General features: G+C 43.9%; 1 protein-coding gene across 1 annotated transcript; it reads left to right on the top strand.

Annotated features, from left to right (window-relative positions):
* Positions 1-340: 340 nt before the first annotated feature.
* lzic (leucine zipper and CTNNBIP1 domain containing) lies at positions 341-10,155 on the top strand. Its single transcript, XM_072586120.1, has 7 exons — positions 341-431; positions 1,100-1,234; positions 3,770-3,905; positions 6,077-6,175; positions 7,168-7,263; positions 7,514-7,595; positions 9,864-10,155. The coding sequence occupies exons 2-7, from the start codon at positions 1,134-1,136 to the stop codon at positions 9,920-9,922; spliced, it is 573 nt and encodes a 190-aa protein (XP_072442221.1). The 5' UTR covers positions 341-431; positions 1,100-1,133; the 3' UTR covers positions 9,923-10,155.
* Positions 10,156-15,762: the final 5,607 nt, after the last annotated feature.

Raw genomic sequence — 15,762 nt, 5'->3', positions numbered from 1 at the left:
AAGTGATTAGGAAAAGAACCAGAGGTGACAAGAGGAGCATTTTAACTTAGAGGGATTGGGATCTGGAAAGCACAGTCTGAGAGTGTGGTGGAGAGTGATTCAAAAAGGAATTTTGTAATTTTGTGAACAGAAAGAATTTACAGCTGCAAATCTAACTGAGTTTAGCTTCCAGAGAGCCAGCATTCGGTGCTGCTAATCCTCTACAATATTAATATAAAATGGAAACAACAGGGTTTGGGGGGAATGGAAGAAAATCCTTTTCCTTTGCTGCAACATTCCACCTTCATAGGGCGGTGGGAACGAACATTGCGGATCGTTTGTTCTCAGGGACCCGATTCAGCCGGACACAGAGCTGCGCTGATGATCGCATCATGATTGGCCAGCGAGCCGGATGTTGGTCCGTCGCCAGGGAGGTCCCCCACTGTGGAGAGGTGAGTGAGTGAGGAGCAAGTCGGGACGGTCACAGCTCTATTCCTCCATCCTCTCCCCCCACCCTCACTCTGTCCTCCTGCCCTCACTCTCTCCCCCTTTGCACACTCCAATCCCCCTCCAGCTCTCTGCCTCAACCCACTCTCTCACCACCTCCTACATCCACCCTCACCCCACCTCCCTCCCCCTCACCCTCCCCCTCCTCCCCCCTCACTCTCACCCTCCTCCCCCACCCTCACCCTCCTCCCCCCTCACCCTCCTCCCCCCTCACTCTCACCCTCCTCACTCTCACCCTCCTCCCTCACCCTCACCCTCCTCCCCCACCCTCACCCTCACCCTCCTCCTCCCTCACTCTCACCCTCCTCCCCCTCACTCTCACCCTCACCCTCACCCTCCTCCCCCACCCTCACCCTCACCCTCCTCCCCCACCCTCACCCTCCTCCCCCTCCCCCTCCCCCTCCCTCACCCTCACCCTCACCCTCCTCCCCCCTCACCCTCACCCTCCTCCCCCCTCACTCACACCTCTGCTGCACGTATAACTCCACACGAGTTGTGTAAACGTCTTGTGAAGGAGATGAACTTTTCTGCTCAAATTAGGAACAGTATGATTCCTGAAGAAGTGTTTTGTAGTCCAACACTTTATAATTGTTCGTATCTTTCAACTTATTAGGAACAATCCCGTTTGTCTGGAATTTAGTCTGAAGATGGCATCACGAGGGAAGAGTGAGACGATTAAACTGAAACGAAACTTAGAAGAGCAGATGGACAGATTGATGCAACAGTTGCAAGATCTTGAGACATGCAGGTGTGGTACAGGAACAGTCAGAACTTCTGTTTAGATTGTTTTTGTTTTTCTCTCCTGTCATCCCCTTCAAAGTGTAAAATGTGTTGTTCACGAATGGTTTAACATCAGGTGGTGTGAAGTGTACTGGCAGCAACTTGCATTTCTGTAGCACCTTCAGCACGGTAAAACGTCTCTCTGATGGTTCATTGGAGTATAACTGGATCATAAATTTCCAAAGTTGTAAAATTATTAAGCTACTAATAACAATGACAAATGGTTAAATCTATTTTATTATCCGAAACTAATGTTTTTTTAGTCACACTTGATTATATAGATACACTTCTTTATTGGACATTAAAGTGAGAAAACAGAGGTGGAGTACGGTGTAAGATGATGCAAAGACAGAAGAATTCTGGGATATTGTATCATGTTTAAAGCTACTGATTGCAGCAAGTGGACAAGAGCTTGAAGACTGTTCATGGAAATCTGGGAGAGAAGAGAGTGTGAATGTCTCACCCTATAATAAAATCATTGCAATACCAAGGACATACAACTTGGAAGCAGAAGTAGGCCATTCAACCCACCAAGTAAACTCTGACATTCAATAGGACCATGGCTGATCAGATAATCATCAACTCCACTTCCCTACCTTTCCCCATAACCTTCATTTCCTTTACTGATTAAAAATCTGTCTATCTCAAACTTGAATTCATATAATGACCCAGTTTCAACAGTTCTTTGTGGTAAAGAATTTGTTGAAATTCCTCATTTCTATCTTAGAATGGTGATCCTTTATTTTGAGGTTATGCCCTCTAGAACCCCTACAGTGTGGAAACAGGCCATTTGGCCTATCAAGTCAACACCGATCCTCCAAAGAGTATCCCACCCAGACCTATTCCCCTACTTCATCACTCTACATTCACCCCTGACTAATGCACTTAACCTATACATCCCTGAAGACTATGGGCAATTTAGCATGGCCCATTCACCTACCCTGCACATCTTTGGAATATGGGAGGAAACTGGGACACTCAGAGGAAACCCACGCAGACACGGGGGGAATGTGCAAAGTCCACACAGACAGTTGCTCAGGGGTGGAATTGAACCCGGGTCCCTGGCCCTGTGAGGCAGCAGTGAGCTGAGCCACTGTGCCGCCCTCAAACTCTCTCTCAAGGGGAATCAACCTTTCTGTATTTTCCCTGTTTTCTTCCCTAAATATATAGAGTTAACAACAGCCACATGAACTATTCCTGATTGGTCAAGGAAAGTGTCCTTATACACAGGACTGAAGATGATTGGGTGAGGAGCAAGTTAATTGGATAACAGCCAGCATAAAGGATGCTCTGAGTTTGGCCTCTTGGCAGTGGAGTGACAGACTATCAGGAACCAAACAAGACAAAAAAAAAGGAGAAAGAGGATCTCAAAGACTGAAAGCTGTGATAGAAACCATTCTAATTAGTCAAAAATAATTGAAATGGATTATATTTCTGTATCAGTCACTACCCGAGTTTGTTGACACAGTCTGTCTGAGAATTTAATAAACTTGTCCAGACCTTGTCTAAGTAAAACCAATTTGCAACAAAGTTTAGCTGCAAATTACGTCCATACCTGAAAGGGGTACATCCCCACCATTCCCTTTAAATCTAACACTCTGCTGCAGCAGAACAGTGAGAGAGAATGCTTTTTGAGAGAAGGTCAGAATCTTGAATTTTTAAGTTCCACTACCATGCATCTCGAGAAGATCGATCCTTTGGGGAGGTGGAGGACTAGAAGAACCTAACAGTGACCAGTAGTTTCAAGATTTGGAGCTAAGTGGAAAAAAAATACAACTGCTTTGGCATTGTGCAGTATATTATTAACCTGAACGTCAGCCCAGCCATAACTAAATTTCAAGAAGCTAAAAATCATGAGAATTAATGTTTCAAAAACATCAGCGAGTGTTGCGGGGGTGTTTTAAGAAGCAAAAAAGAAACCATCAATTAGACTTTCAGCTTCTGTACCAAGAATATGGTTTTAAGATTGTGTAGGAGCTCAGAGGTAATGATATATGTTTAACAGCCAGTAGAATTAGTTCAAACTGTGAGAAAGGAATAAGTATGACTTAGAATGAAAGCAAAATCCAGTTATTTTCCCAGTGTGTGTGAATGTCTGTCCTTATCTCTCTCTTTTGTGAAGGTGAAAGTCATTAACTCCATGTCATGCAGCATCGGATGTTGAAATCATAATTTGTTGCTTGTCCTACTTATATATGTGTATATTTTATGGGAAACCAGAGTCACCTTTTAGTTATGAAAAATTTGCAATGTTTGTGTACCTGGGGCTTGGGAATGGGAACATTGCACAGATTTTGACATTTTGAACTCATAATCCTTTTATTGGGAAGTTGCAGGAAGTTACAAATGTTCCAAATTGGCTCGATGTGGAAAAACATAAAAATTCCATTGCAATTTAAATTAATGTTGCTTGTTTAAATGTATTTTTTGGCAGTTGTCCCGTAAGAATTTAATTATGTTTATTGATTATTTGTCCCTTTTTTCCTGCACAAACCGTTTTCAGGGAGGACCTTGAGCCAGAAGAATATGAAGAAACAAAACAGGAGACTTTGGAACAGCTGAATGAATTCAATGAGTCACTGAAGAAAATCATGTCTGGAGATATGACGTTAGTTGATGAACTCAGCGGGATGCAGCTCGTAAGAAATGGAGCTGACAAATTTGTACTTGTTTTAAGCTGGGACTGTCCAGGGCAGCAAGAATTGAACTGTGGCTGTGTCAAAGTGATTTCCTTTCTGGATCAACTTATTTAAATCCTCTCAATGGAAAAGAAACAGAAAATTCTGTTCCCCCCAGGCAGCCAGGGACAGGCAGTAAATGCTGACCCAGCCAGCGATACCTGTTGATACAGAGAAAAGAAAACTGAGTTGGTTTTCCAGTGTTTATAGCATGGGAAAGAGTTGATCTTTCCAGTCATTGATCTTTCATCAGAGCTGGAAGAAATGAATGATTGAACACAGGCAGGAAGTGAAACACTTCCAGTATTTTCCTTTCATTCTGCTTTTCCAGAATTTGCAGTATCCTGCTTTTATATAGTTCCTTTTTTACCTGATACCAGTTTTAGTTTTGAGACATTCCTGGGAAGTATCTTGTGTCACTTCCTGCATTAAAGGTGCAGCATAAATGCAAATTGTCAACTTGAAATGTCTCTAATTTCTCCCAAGCCCAGGCTTAACGATAACCAGACAGGATGGTTAACAGCTTTGTCAGAAATACTCTCTTGAGCCAGAGATTTGGCTGAGTTGGGTTTTAGATTCACTCTTCCCAGTCAATTCTTTAGCACTGCAGTTACTGAGCTCATTTAATGTTTTGTGCTTGGGCTTTTCTTCCCAAACATAATGTGCCATAAACAGGAAGCAGACTGTTTAGTCATTGTCTGCCTTGAATATTGTGTTTTGGTGGCTACGAACAGTCTTCTGTATTATTGACTTTATACAGCACAGTAGCTTAGAGACGGGCAAGTGGATTCACTTATGCTTTCTCAAGCATGAGATTAAGTGAGTGCATGTATTTTCTGCTGATACAACACAGCTAAGCATTAAGTAAATTTGCCAAACTGTAATAGACCTTCCAGTAAAATTGTAGTTTTAGTTAAGATTGTATTGGATTAGTCTATCAAAACATCTTGTTGAATTTATAGAGTCATGGAGTAATTCAGCACAGAAACAGACCCCTCTGTCCAACCAGTCCATGCTGACCATAATCCCAAACTAAACTAGTGCCACTTGCCTGAATTTGACCCCCATATCTCTCCAAACATTGCACGTTCATGCACTTATCCAACTGTCTTTACTCATTGAGTCTTGGGACAGCATGGACAATGTTCTATAGACAAGCTCCAGCTGTGAGAGGCCGACGTTAGGCAGAGGGGGAAATAAAATGGAGAATTGAACAAGGGATGTACTGTCAGATCTTGCCCCTGAAATGCAGAAAGGCAGCCAGTTAAATGGAAGATTCAATGATAGCGTCTGAGCGTGAAATTTTCAGATTCTGTCAGAGGGAGGCAGTAATGTAGAAGTAATGTCACTGGGCCAGTCATTCTCGAATCTTGATTTAATGTTCTGGCCACCTGGGTTCAAATCCCATTCTGGAAGGCGGTTGCTGAAATTTGATTTCAGTCCAGTGTCAATACTGTCTGAGGATTGGGACTAATGGGAAACAACTGGCTCAATCACCGAGGGCTGAATGGTCTCCTGTGCTGTCAGATTCTATGATGAGTGAAATTAAGTGGGGAGAGAGTGTGGTGGCATAGAGGGTGTGATATTGGGCCAGTAATCTAGAGACTAGGCCACAAACTATCACTAGTTATTGTAAAAACCCCAACTAGTTCACTAATGTACATTATAAAAGGAAATCTTCCATCTTTACCCAGTCTGGTCAGCATTTGACTCAAGATCCATGGCAAAGTTGGTGATGCTTAACTGCCCTCTGGGCATTTAGTGATGGGCGATAAATACTGGCCTAGCCAGCAATGCCCACAACCTCTGAATTAATCATTTTAAAAAATCACACACTTAGAGTGTGAGCTTTATGGCCTTCAGCTGAGTGCTGCACAGGTTAGTGAGGAAACCTTCCTGAATAGAACATCCCTTGATATAATGGTGGAACACTTCTGCTGGAGAATAACTGCATCACATCAATTTCACAACTAGGTGTGGATTATCTGTCTTCTGCTGAAATACCCAGCATAAAGGCTTCCCTGAGCTCTTATTCTGAGAGAATTGGATTTGGTGGATGTGCCAACATTTGTATCTTCTTTCAGCCTCTAAGGAAGCTTTTAATCTTTATTTTCTTCCCTTCTCTTTGGCAGGCGATCCAAGCAGCCATTAGCCAGGCCTTTAAAACTCCAGAGGTTATCCAAATGTTTGCGAAGAAGCAGCCTGGACAGCTGCGGACTAGGCTGGCCGAGGTAAACACCCCCACAGTGCTTCTGATTAATCTGCTGAATGCTTCAGTCATGCTGTTGGCATTTGTGAGTGCGAAGCTTGAAGGTTAGACTCAGGACAGATGGTATGACAGATGACGGTTGTACACTACTAGCTCACCGTGTTATTGTTTTAACCCTTTCAGCCCTATACCTATTTACACTCAGAGTAATATTGGAGGATTACATTCCAATTAAAGGATCAGGGTGCTTTCATTATAAAATATATTACATATTTTTCTTTCAATTAAAGTGGTTGAGGATTGCTTTGAGAAGTCTGGATAACACCAATTTTAATTTGATATTTTTTGTTTTGTTCATTCACAGAAAGTGAAGATAAAGCTAATAGTTAATGTCTGTCCTTAATTGCAGCTTGACAGTGACTGGTGTGCTGGGCCATTTCAGAGGGCAGTTAAGAATTAGCCAGATTGCTGTGGGTCTGGAGTCACATTTAGGCCAGTCAGGGTTAAGAAGGCCGATTTCCCTCCCTAGAGGACATTAGTCAATCAGAGGGGGTTTTATGTCAATCTGGTAGTTCTATGATCTAACTGATAACTTTTTATTCTGGATTTGTTAAGTTGCTTGAATTTAAATTCTTCAGTCGCTGTGCTGGGATTGGAACTGGTTGAAGACACTCATTTGATTAATAATCACAAAGCAGACGGATTGTTCTAAATTCCCATCTGTTTCATATCCTTCCGAGGGAGGAAACTTGGTGTTCTTACTTAACTGGGCCGGATCCCAGCAAGGCGATGGACCTTTTGTTGCCCTCTGAGATGACAGGGTGACTCACTTAGTTGTAGACAGCTCATCCCCCATTTGCTTGAGGATAAATAAGATGTGATTGACTTCTAACTGCCCTCTGGGCATTTAGGATAGGGAATAAATTGTGACCGAGCCAGCAATGCCCTCGTCCCATGAATGACTTAAAAAAAAATTAAAGTATTTCTTAAAAATCTAGCTTTGTTCTCCTTCAGATAGACAGAGATGTAATAGTCGGAAAACTGCCGAGAGATGTCTACACCCAGCAGAAAGTTGAGGTGCTCACAGCGCTGAGGAAGCTGGAAGAGAAGGTAAGGATGTGTTTTTCAAAATAAAGTGACATTACAAGTCAGTTGGATGACTGTTTTAATGTTAAGAAATATCTAGCGATAGAGCAAAAATTGACAAATGAGATGATTGACCAGCAATGCAGCAAACTATCTTAGAGCGACTATTTACCGTGTGGTGGGCAACGTTAGCGAACATTGCTTTCACAGAATGAGATTCTTGGCTGCTTTTTAAGAACGTAGGCACTAATTAGTGTTCTGCTCCTTTATTCAGCTCACACCTGAAGAAGAAGTTTTTCTCTCAGTAAATGTCAGTGCTGCACTCAGTCAGTTTGAGAAAGTTTCTGGAGGCCTTGGTAAGTCCCAGTGAATATGTGTCTGCCTTCCGGAGCCGTATTGTTAAACTTTCCAGCTCGATAAGATCCGTTCTGACGAATATCAAAGCGCAGTGGAAATAAGCAATTCCAATTTTGAGATTTTGGTGAGCTTCTGGAAACTTGGGCAGGAGATTTGAAGATGCGGCAGGAAGTAACTGGGGTGGTGGTGCTGCCCCCTATGGGTAAGGGACACACTCTAATTGTAGCAACTTCCCTTTCCGACCTTTTTAAGCACTGTTTTGAAAAAACATGAATCTCATTCCTGTCTGACTGCCCGTGCGACCAAATTAAGGCTAGGGCAGCATCACATTGGCACCATTGGTGCTTTTGACAAGCTCAGCCAACCCTTCATATACGCTACTGATTTTAGATTGTGCCGCCCTCTCTCGTCAGGACTGATGGGAAATCATGTGGGTCTGGTATCCCCTAGTTTGGCCCTCCCTGCCCAGAACCACCTGCCAGGGGCATGTCACATATTGACTCCTGCTTTTGTTAAGCCAATTATTAACAATAATATATAACTATGTGGATATAGGAGCAGAAGTGGACATTGCTGGGGGTGGCTGTGGAGAGAAATTGGAGTTAGCGTTTCAGGTTGAGTGACCCTTCCTCAGAATGGTTGGCTCTGGTTTCTCTCCACGGACACTGCCTGACCTGTTGGGCTTCTCCAGCGGCTTCTGCTTTGGTTTCTAAATTTCCAGCACCCACAGTTCTTTTGTTTTTTATTTACGTGGACATAGACTTCTCTCAACTATGTAAACACATTTATGAAGATGGAAAATACATTGAATAGGCCAAAACATTAAAATAGCACTAAATTTTGTTGGACATATTTACAAATTAGCTAGAATTATAGAACTGAAATTTCACCAAAGGAATCGGAGTAGGCCATTCAGGCACTCATGTTTGCTCCATCATTTTAGATCGTGGATGATCATCTACCTGAATTCCATTCCTCTGTGCTATCCCCATATCCAGTTTTGTTTTGCAACTTGTAATATCATGGTCACAATGCTAATGGAACCATATCTATATCTGGTAGAGGAAAAGAAAAAGCCCTCTCAGTATGTGTAAGGTTTTGTATTTGCTGTTTAAGCTTGATCTCCATTGAGGGACAGCTTTCGGACACTTGACAAGCCGAGAATAGATGGTCAGGTTGAGCCACGCCCTTTGCCGTTCTGCAGAGCTGTGAGCTGTCAGCTCGAACACTAAGGCAGCAGCAGGCCTCAGCTTACCCAGCCATTCCTCTGGCCTCAACGGGTGGGAATGTGAAAACGGAATGGAAAAAGATAAAAACAGTTCAGGTCACTGAAACATGGGGAGTCCGTTGGGGGAAATAGCTTAACTCTATGGAATGGAAAGGGTGGCATGATGGCTCAATGGTTAATACTGCTGCCTCACAGCACCAGGGACCTAAGTTTGATTCCACCCTCGGGTGACTGTCTAATTGGAGTTTGCACATTCTCCCCGTGGGTTTCCTCCGGGAGCTCCGGTTTCCTCCCACAGTCCAAAGATGTGCAGGTTAAGTAGATTGCTAAATTGCTCACAGTGTCAGGGATGTGCAGGTGAGGTGGATTTAGCCATGGGGAATGCAGAGATTCAGAGAAGGGAGTCTGGTTGGTGTGGACCTGAGGGGCTGAATGGCCTGTTTCCACACTGTAGGGATTCTAGGGAATCTGACTCAATTAGTAGACTGTACACTTCTGCTTCACCAGTCTGCAAGTTCAGGACCCACCCCGGGGACTCATGCACAGGAATCCCCCTGCAGTCCACGAGGAGTACTGCACTGCTAGATATTCTGTTCTTCAGGTGAGATGTTAAAGCCAAGGCCCCCTCTGCCTTTTCAGTTGGGCATAAATGAATCCATGACACTATTCGGAAGAGGAGCAAGGAAATTACCCCTGTAGAAGGACATTCTCCAGCACTTTCTGTGTCTATTTCAGATGTCCAACTGTAGCAATTTGCTTTGTCGAAGTTATCTCTGGTCAATATCCCTCTCTTCAATCGACATCAAAAATATCAGCTTGTCTGGTCATAATTGCACTGGTGCTTGTGAGGGCTGGCTGTGTGCAGATCAACAGCCCCTTGTGGATTCGTCAGTTACTGTAAAGTGTTTTGAGACAAGCAGCGGTTGTGAAAGTCGCTATAAAAATGCAAGCCTTGTTTTTCTCCCTTTACTGTTCGAGAGCTTTTTGAAGAAGCTACAGTCAGTGCAATAACAAGATGTGTTTTTTTAAAATTCTACAGGAACTGGTGATAAAGTCCTTGCTCTTGCCAGTTCGGGAGTGGAAATCACAAAGAAGTGAGGAGTGACTTAAGATCTAGCTTTCCAGATACCATCCCGATTATTATTGTTTACATTTTAATGTCTCATTTGTTTTTCTTTTGTTTCAATCTGAAGAAATGTAAAATCAGAATAGTACTTGTAAATATGTTCTTTGTATGCACAGCCTTTCCAAATCTTTCTCTATGTATTCAACTTTAAACACTAACATTTTGAATGTCATCCTTTATAAAATAAAATTCTCGTTTCCATGTATACCATTCCATCGTTGGTTTACTCACAATCGAGAGATGATAAAGGTTATGTCAAATCTTTCACTGCCCAGTCTTGTGCAGGTTTTGATTTAAAAGGGAGAAACTCACCAACTTTTCTTTGGCAACAGATACATGGGAACCTCACCCCCTATAAAGCTCCTGTCTGAACCAAAGACCATCTTGAAGATCTCTGTTCCTTTAAAGTCGTAGCATCACTATCCTGGAGCTCCCTAACAGCACTGTGGCTGTACCTACAAGGCATGGACTGCAGCATTTCAAGGCACCTTCTCCAGGGGCTGGCCTAGCCAGCAATACCCTCAGCCTGTGAAAGATTTTTAAAAAATGTTCTTTGGGATAACAAAAATTTGATCAGGTCATTGATTCATACAGCACAAAAAGCAGACCCTTCGCTCCAACCCGTCCACCCCAACCAGACATTCCAATCTGACCTAGGCCCATTTACCAGCATTTGGCCCATATCCTTCTAAACCCTTCCTATTCATATACCCAGCCAGAACGTTATGGCTGTGATGAGTCATCTAGACTCGAAACATTAGCTCACTCTCTCTCCACGGATGTTACCTGACCCGCTATGATTACCAACGTTTTTGTTTCCAGTGAAGATTCCAGCACCTGCAGTAATATGCTGATATAGAAAATTATGGGCTTTTGAATTTCCTCATGTTTATTTTAAAAATGACTTTTTTCTTGTGGGCAAGGAAGATAGTTACAAATGTTCATTCATTATCGCTAATTGTTTTGAGATGGTAATGTTCGAAGTGAGCTTTTTGTCTTTTGTCCATTGTTCAACATAACATCGTAGTGTTGGTGCTGGTTGGGAATCAGCCACTAGATGGTGTGTGAAACTGGCCTTTCTCTCTCTCTCTCTCTCTCTCTCTCTCTCTCTCTCTCACTCACTCACTCACTCACTCACTCACTCACTCACTCACTCACTCACTCACTCACTCACTCACTCACTCACTCACTCACTCACTCACTCACTCACTCACTCACTCACTCACTCACACACACACACACACAGACACACTCCCTCTCTCTCCCTCTCTCTCTCTGTGTCTCTCTCCCTTTCTATGTGTGTGTCTCTCTCTCTCCCTCTCTGTCTGTGTGTGTGTGTCTCTCTCTGTCTGTCTGTCTCTCTTTCTCTGTCTGTCAATCTCTCTCTGTCTGCCTCTCTCTCTCTCTGTCTGTCTGTCTCTCTCTGTGTCTGTCTGTCTCTGTGTGTGTATCTGTCTCTCTCTCTCTCTCTCTCTCTTTCTCACACATACCTCTCTCCCCAGAGCCAGGCACTTGGCCTCTACTCAGACATCTTTCCATGGCAACACAACTGGAAATTTGGAAGTCAGGAGGAGGCATTGCACAGGAGGTACGATACTTAGCACATAATAATTAGTCTTCCGCAGTGCTGCAGTATTCTACTGCCAGAGATGTTAAATATATTGAATTATAAATGCAGTAATATTTCCAACAATATATTTTGTTCCAATTCTCTCTTGGCAGAACTGGCTATTGCTGTGATATGGAAATCCTTCCCCACCCCCATTATGTCATTCTATGTAACCGTAGACAGTTAGTTCTTTGGATACCGTCAGTGCAGCCTGTGCAGATATCGCAAATGTCATTGGAAGCATAGAAAATAGGAGCAGGATTAGGCCATTTGGTCCTTCTAGCCTGCTCTGCCATTTAGTATGATCATGGCTGATCACTCAGCCCAGGGGCTGCTGTTCCCACTTTCTTCCCATACCTTTTGGTCCCTTTAGTCCTAAGAACTACACCTAACTCCTCCTCAAAAACATTCAATGCTTTGGCTGCCCTCGCTTTCTGTGGCAGAGATTTCCACAGGCTCCCCACTCTCTGGGTGCAGACATTTCTCCTCATCTCAGTCCTAAATGGTCCTCCCTCTATCCTTAGTTTATGATCTGTGGTTTTGGAGTACCCAGTCATCAAGAACTTCCTTCCTGCATTGACTCTGTCTGGTCCTGTTCGAATTTTATAGGCTTCTATGAGATTTCCCGTTTGTTCTTCTAAACTCTAATAAATCCCTAACCCTGAATAAAGCCCTAACCAACAACAACAAAAACAGAAGTTGCTGGGAAGACTAAGCAAGTCTGGCAGCATTTGTGGAGAGAAACAGAGCTAATGTTTAAGGTCCAGTCAGTGACCCTTCCTCAGAACCCTAACCAATGCAGAGTCCTAATCAATCCAGTCTCTCTCCATATGTCAGTCCTGCCATTGCAGGAACTACCAGTAGCTAAGGAGCTGTTTACAGTGATCCAGCCAGTGCAAGAAACCTGGGTGATTCCACTTGGTTTATGCTGGGCAAATAGAGTTCACGTCTATGTAACTCTTCTCCCATTCAGTTTTTGAATTAATTTGATTTATTATTGTCACATGTACCTAGGGTACAGTGCACAGTTCTGTTTTGTGTGCAGTAGAGGCAGATCATACCATACAAAGATCATAGGGTGATGGAACAGAGCGAGGAAGACAAAGTTACGGCTGCAGAGAAGGTGCACAAAAAGCAAGATCAACATAGGATTTGAAATGTGAGCAGTCCATTCAGAAGTCTAATAACAGCAGGGAAGAAGCTGTTGTTGGATCTGTTGGTACATGTATTTAAGCTTTTGTATCTTCTATCTGACAGAAGAGGTTGTTATTTGACACTTAACTCCTGATATTTATTGAATTCAAATTCCACCATCTGCTGTGGCAGGATCCAAACCCAGGCCTGAGAATATTAGCTGAATTTCCGGATTAATCAAGTGTGTGGCCAGGCTCTGGCGATGGAGGAGACAGGCCGCCTACTTGTGGAACGTTTCAGGGAACACCTCTGGGACACCCGCACCAACCAAACCAACCCAACCGCCCCGTGGCTGAACACTTTAACTCCCCCTCCCACTCCGCCAAGGACATGCAGGTCCTTGGCCTCCTCCATCGCCAGACCCTGGCCACACGACGCCTGGAGGAAGAGCGCCTCATCTTCCGCCTAAGAACCCTCCAACCACAAGGGATGAATGTTGATTTCTCCAGCTTCCTCATTTCCCCTCCCCCACCTTACCTCAGTCCCAACTCCCGGATTCAGCACCGCCCTCTTGACCTGCAATCTTCTTCCTGACCTCTCCGCCCCCACCCCCTCTCCAACCTATCACCCTCATCTCCTTCCACCAATTGTATTCCTAGCGCCCCTCCCCCAAACTCCTCCACCACACCCCCCCCCCCCCCCCCCCCCCCCCCCCACCCCCCACCCCCGCAACCATTTATCTCAGCCCGCTTGGCACACCAGTCTCATTCCTGAAGAAGAGCTTATGCCCGATTCGTCGATTCTCCTACTCAGATGCTGCCTGGCCTGCTGCGCTTTTCCAGCACCACACTTTTCAACTCAGATGCTCCAACTCTGGCAACATCCTTGTAAATCTTTTCTGAACCCTTTCAAGTTTCACAACATCTTTCCGATAAGAAGGAGACCAGAATTGCACACAATATTCCAACAGAGGCCTAACCAATGTCCTGTACAGCCGCAAGAGTTGGTGGGCCTGTAGTAGATGTCTGTGGTTAGTCACACTCGATTCTGATCTCCAGCATTGCAGTCCTCACTTTCTCCGCTGGATTAATAAGTCTAGTGATAATGCCACTGAGCCATCCCCTCCCTACATGGTGACAGATGGAGACATGGGAGCAGATGGAGTCCATTCTCCATCATGGCTGATGGTCTACTTCAATGCCATATCCCCATGCCAGCCCTCAGATCCTTGATGCCATTAATACCTATGTCAAGACCTGATACACATTGGGACATGTCACGTGTCTGATGAAAACACCATCAAAGATTCTCAAAACCTCAGGGATTGAGAACATTTGAGAAGGGAACAGCGATCATAAGCAAGGAGGAGAAAACAGAAGTTGCAGCCAATGAACAAGCAATAAGTTCCCAGCTCTGAGGTTTTCCTCTGTTGACTGGAACCCTGCTGAGCTGAGCAAACCTTTACAACAAGAATGAGCAGTGCACAACTTGTGTAACTGATTTTCAAACTACATTAGATAACCTGAAGTGCTGCTGGAAATTTGACCCTTGTTATTGATCAGTCAACCAAGGGGAACAGCTGCTTTCTATACACCCCTCATAATCTTATGCACCTCTATCAGGTCTTCTCTCAGCCTTCTCTGATCCAAAGAGAACAACCTGAGAACAAAACAGCTTCAAAATGACCTCCGAGATCTTACAATCTATGCCATGACTAATAAAGGCAAGTGTCCCATATGCCTTCTTACCTCCCCTATTAACCTGTCCTGCCACCTTCAGGGATCTGTGGACAAGCGCCCCAAGACCCCTCTGTTCCTCTGAGCTTCCTAGTGTCCTGCCATTCACTGAGTGCTCCCCCTCACATTTAGCAGGGTTAAATTTCATCTGTCTGGTCCATCGCAAGAGTGTCGAAAGGTTGTATCTGTGGGTGATAAGTGGTTGGTGAGGAGCCGAGTGGCTGTGACAGCCATTAGTGAAGTCACTGTGGCAAATGTGGTGTTGGATGATTTTCAGGTGTCACTGAAATGCAGGCCACAACCCTCCCCCATCACTCGTGTTCGCTCGCTGTGAAATAGATGCTGTGATAGCCGCATTGGACCCAAAGGAAAAGAAATTCAATTATTATCGTTCGTTGCTCTGCAACTGTCAACCCATGTTCCCGGTTCTTCTTTAATGATTCTATTCAAAGGAATGTTCCTCATCCACTTCATTGATTTCTGTTGTGATTTTAACAAGTTTGGTGAGGGAGTCCCTTCAGCATCGTTTTTCACTGCATTAAGAATGGATCAATTTCCTTCAGCAAAATGATCAGAAGCTTGAAACTGTCCTCTCTGGTCTTTGAATCTTTCCCATTACCTCTGTCTTTTTTACAAAAAAATTGACAAATTAGAATCTTCAAAGCTGAATCCCTTTTGCTGCTCTGAAGTAGATCGTCTGTGATGGTGTCTGCAAAAGACTGCACAGCTTTTGAACTCAGAATACTAACTAGGCTGAGAGACAGGAACAGAAGGTGGAATATTCTTTTGTGCCATTGTTCGGCAAATACTAAACCGGTGATCAGTAATTTCTGCACATGTTGATTCTGTGTAAGTGGTGCCTAACTGTCCTTTTGAAAAACAAACCTGTTTTCGAGATGGAAGTCACTGTTTGCTAAGGCAGCCTGGGTGCTTTTGTGTTAGAAGGCATCTTTAATTCATTTAAGAGGTTTGGATGTTAACGGAAATGGTGGGGAACTTACTGCAGGATTCAAACCTCATGTTTGACAACTGGCCCCACACTGGGAGCTGTCACAATCTGCTCTTGTCTCTGGTCTTTGTGCTTGACCCTATGGCTGACTGATTATACAATGGCCTTCCTAGATTGACATTCCCTGCTGCTGTTAGTGTAAACAAAACAGAGCAACACAGGTACTCTGTGACTTTTCAAAGCAGCACTTAAAACTCAGCTCTTCCAGGCTGACTGTCACTTGTCAAAACGCAATATCCACTCTCTTATGAAACGTGCAGATACAACTTCCAATAAATAAAGATAATGTATTGGAAGGAGGGGGAAGGAGCTATTAAACCATGT

This window comes from Chiloscyllium punctatum, chromosome 16 (genome assembly GCF_047496795.1).
Source record: "Chiloscyllium punctatum isolate Juve2018m chromosome 16, sChiPun1.3, whole genome shotgun sequence".
NCBI classification, from domain to species: domain Eukaryota; kingdom Metazoa; phylum Chordata; class Chondrichthyes; order Orectolobiformes; family Hemiscylliidae; genus Chiloscyllium; species Chiloscyllium punctatum.
The sequence above is the reverse complement of the archived record's forward strand: the minus strand, read 5'-3'. Positions and strand labels throughout refer to the sequence as shown.

What these genes read in the sequence shown, in the direction of transcription:
- lzic (XM_072586120.1), top strand. Translation starts at nt 1,134, where the DNA reads ATGGCATCACGAGGGAAGAGTGAGACGATTAAACTGAAACGAAACTTA. An exon ending in TGAGGAAGCTGGAAGAGAAG is followed by an intron (nt 7,264 to 7,513) that starts GTAAGGATGTGT and finishes TCCTTTATTCAG; the next exon opens with CTCACACCTGAAGAAGAAGT. An exon ending in GAAAGTTTCTGGAGGCCTTG is followed by an intron (nt 7,596 to 9,863) that starts GTAAGTCCCAGT and finishes AAAATTCTACAG; the next exon opens with GAACTGGTGATAAAGTCCTT.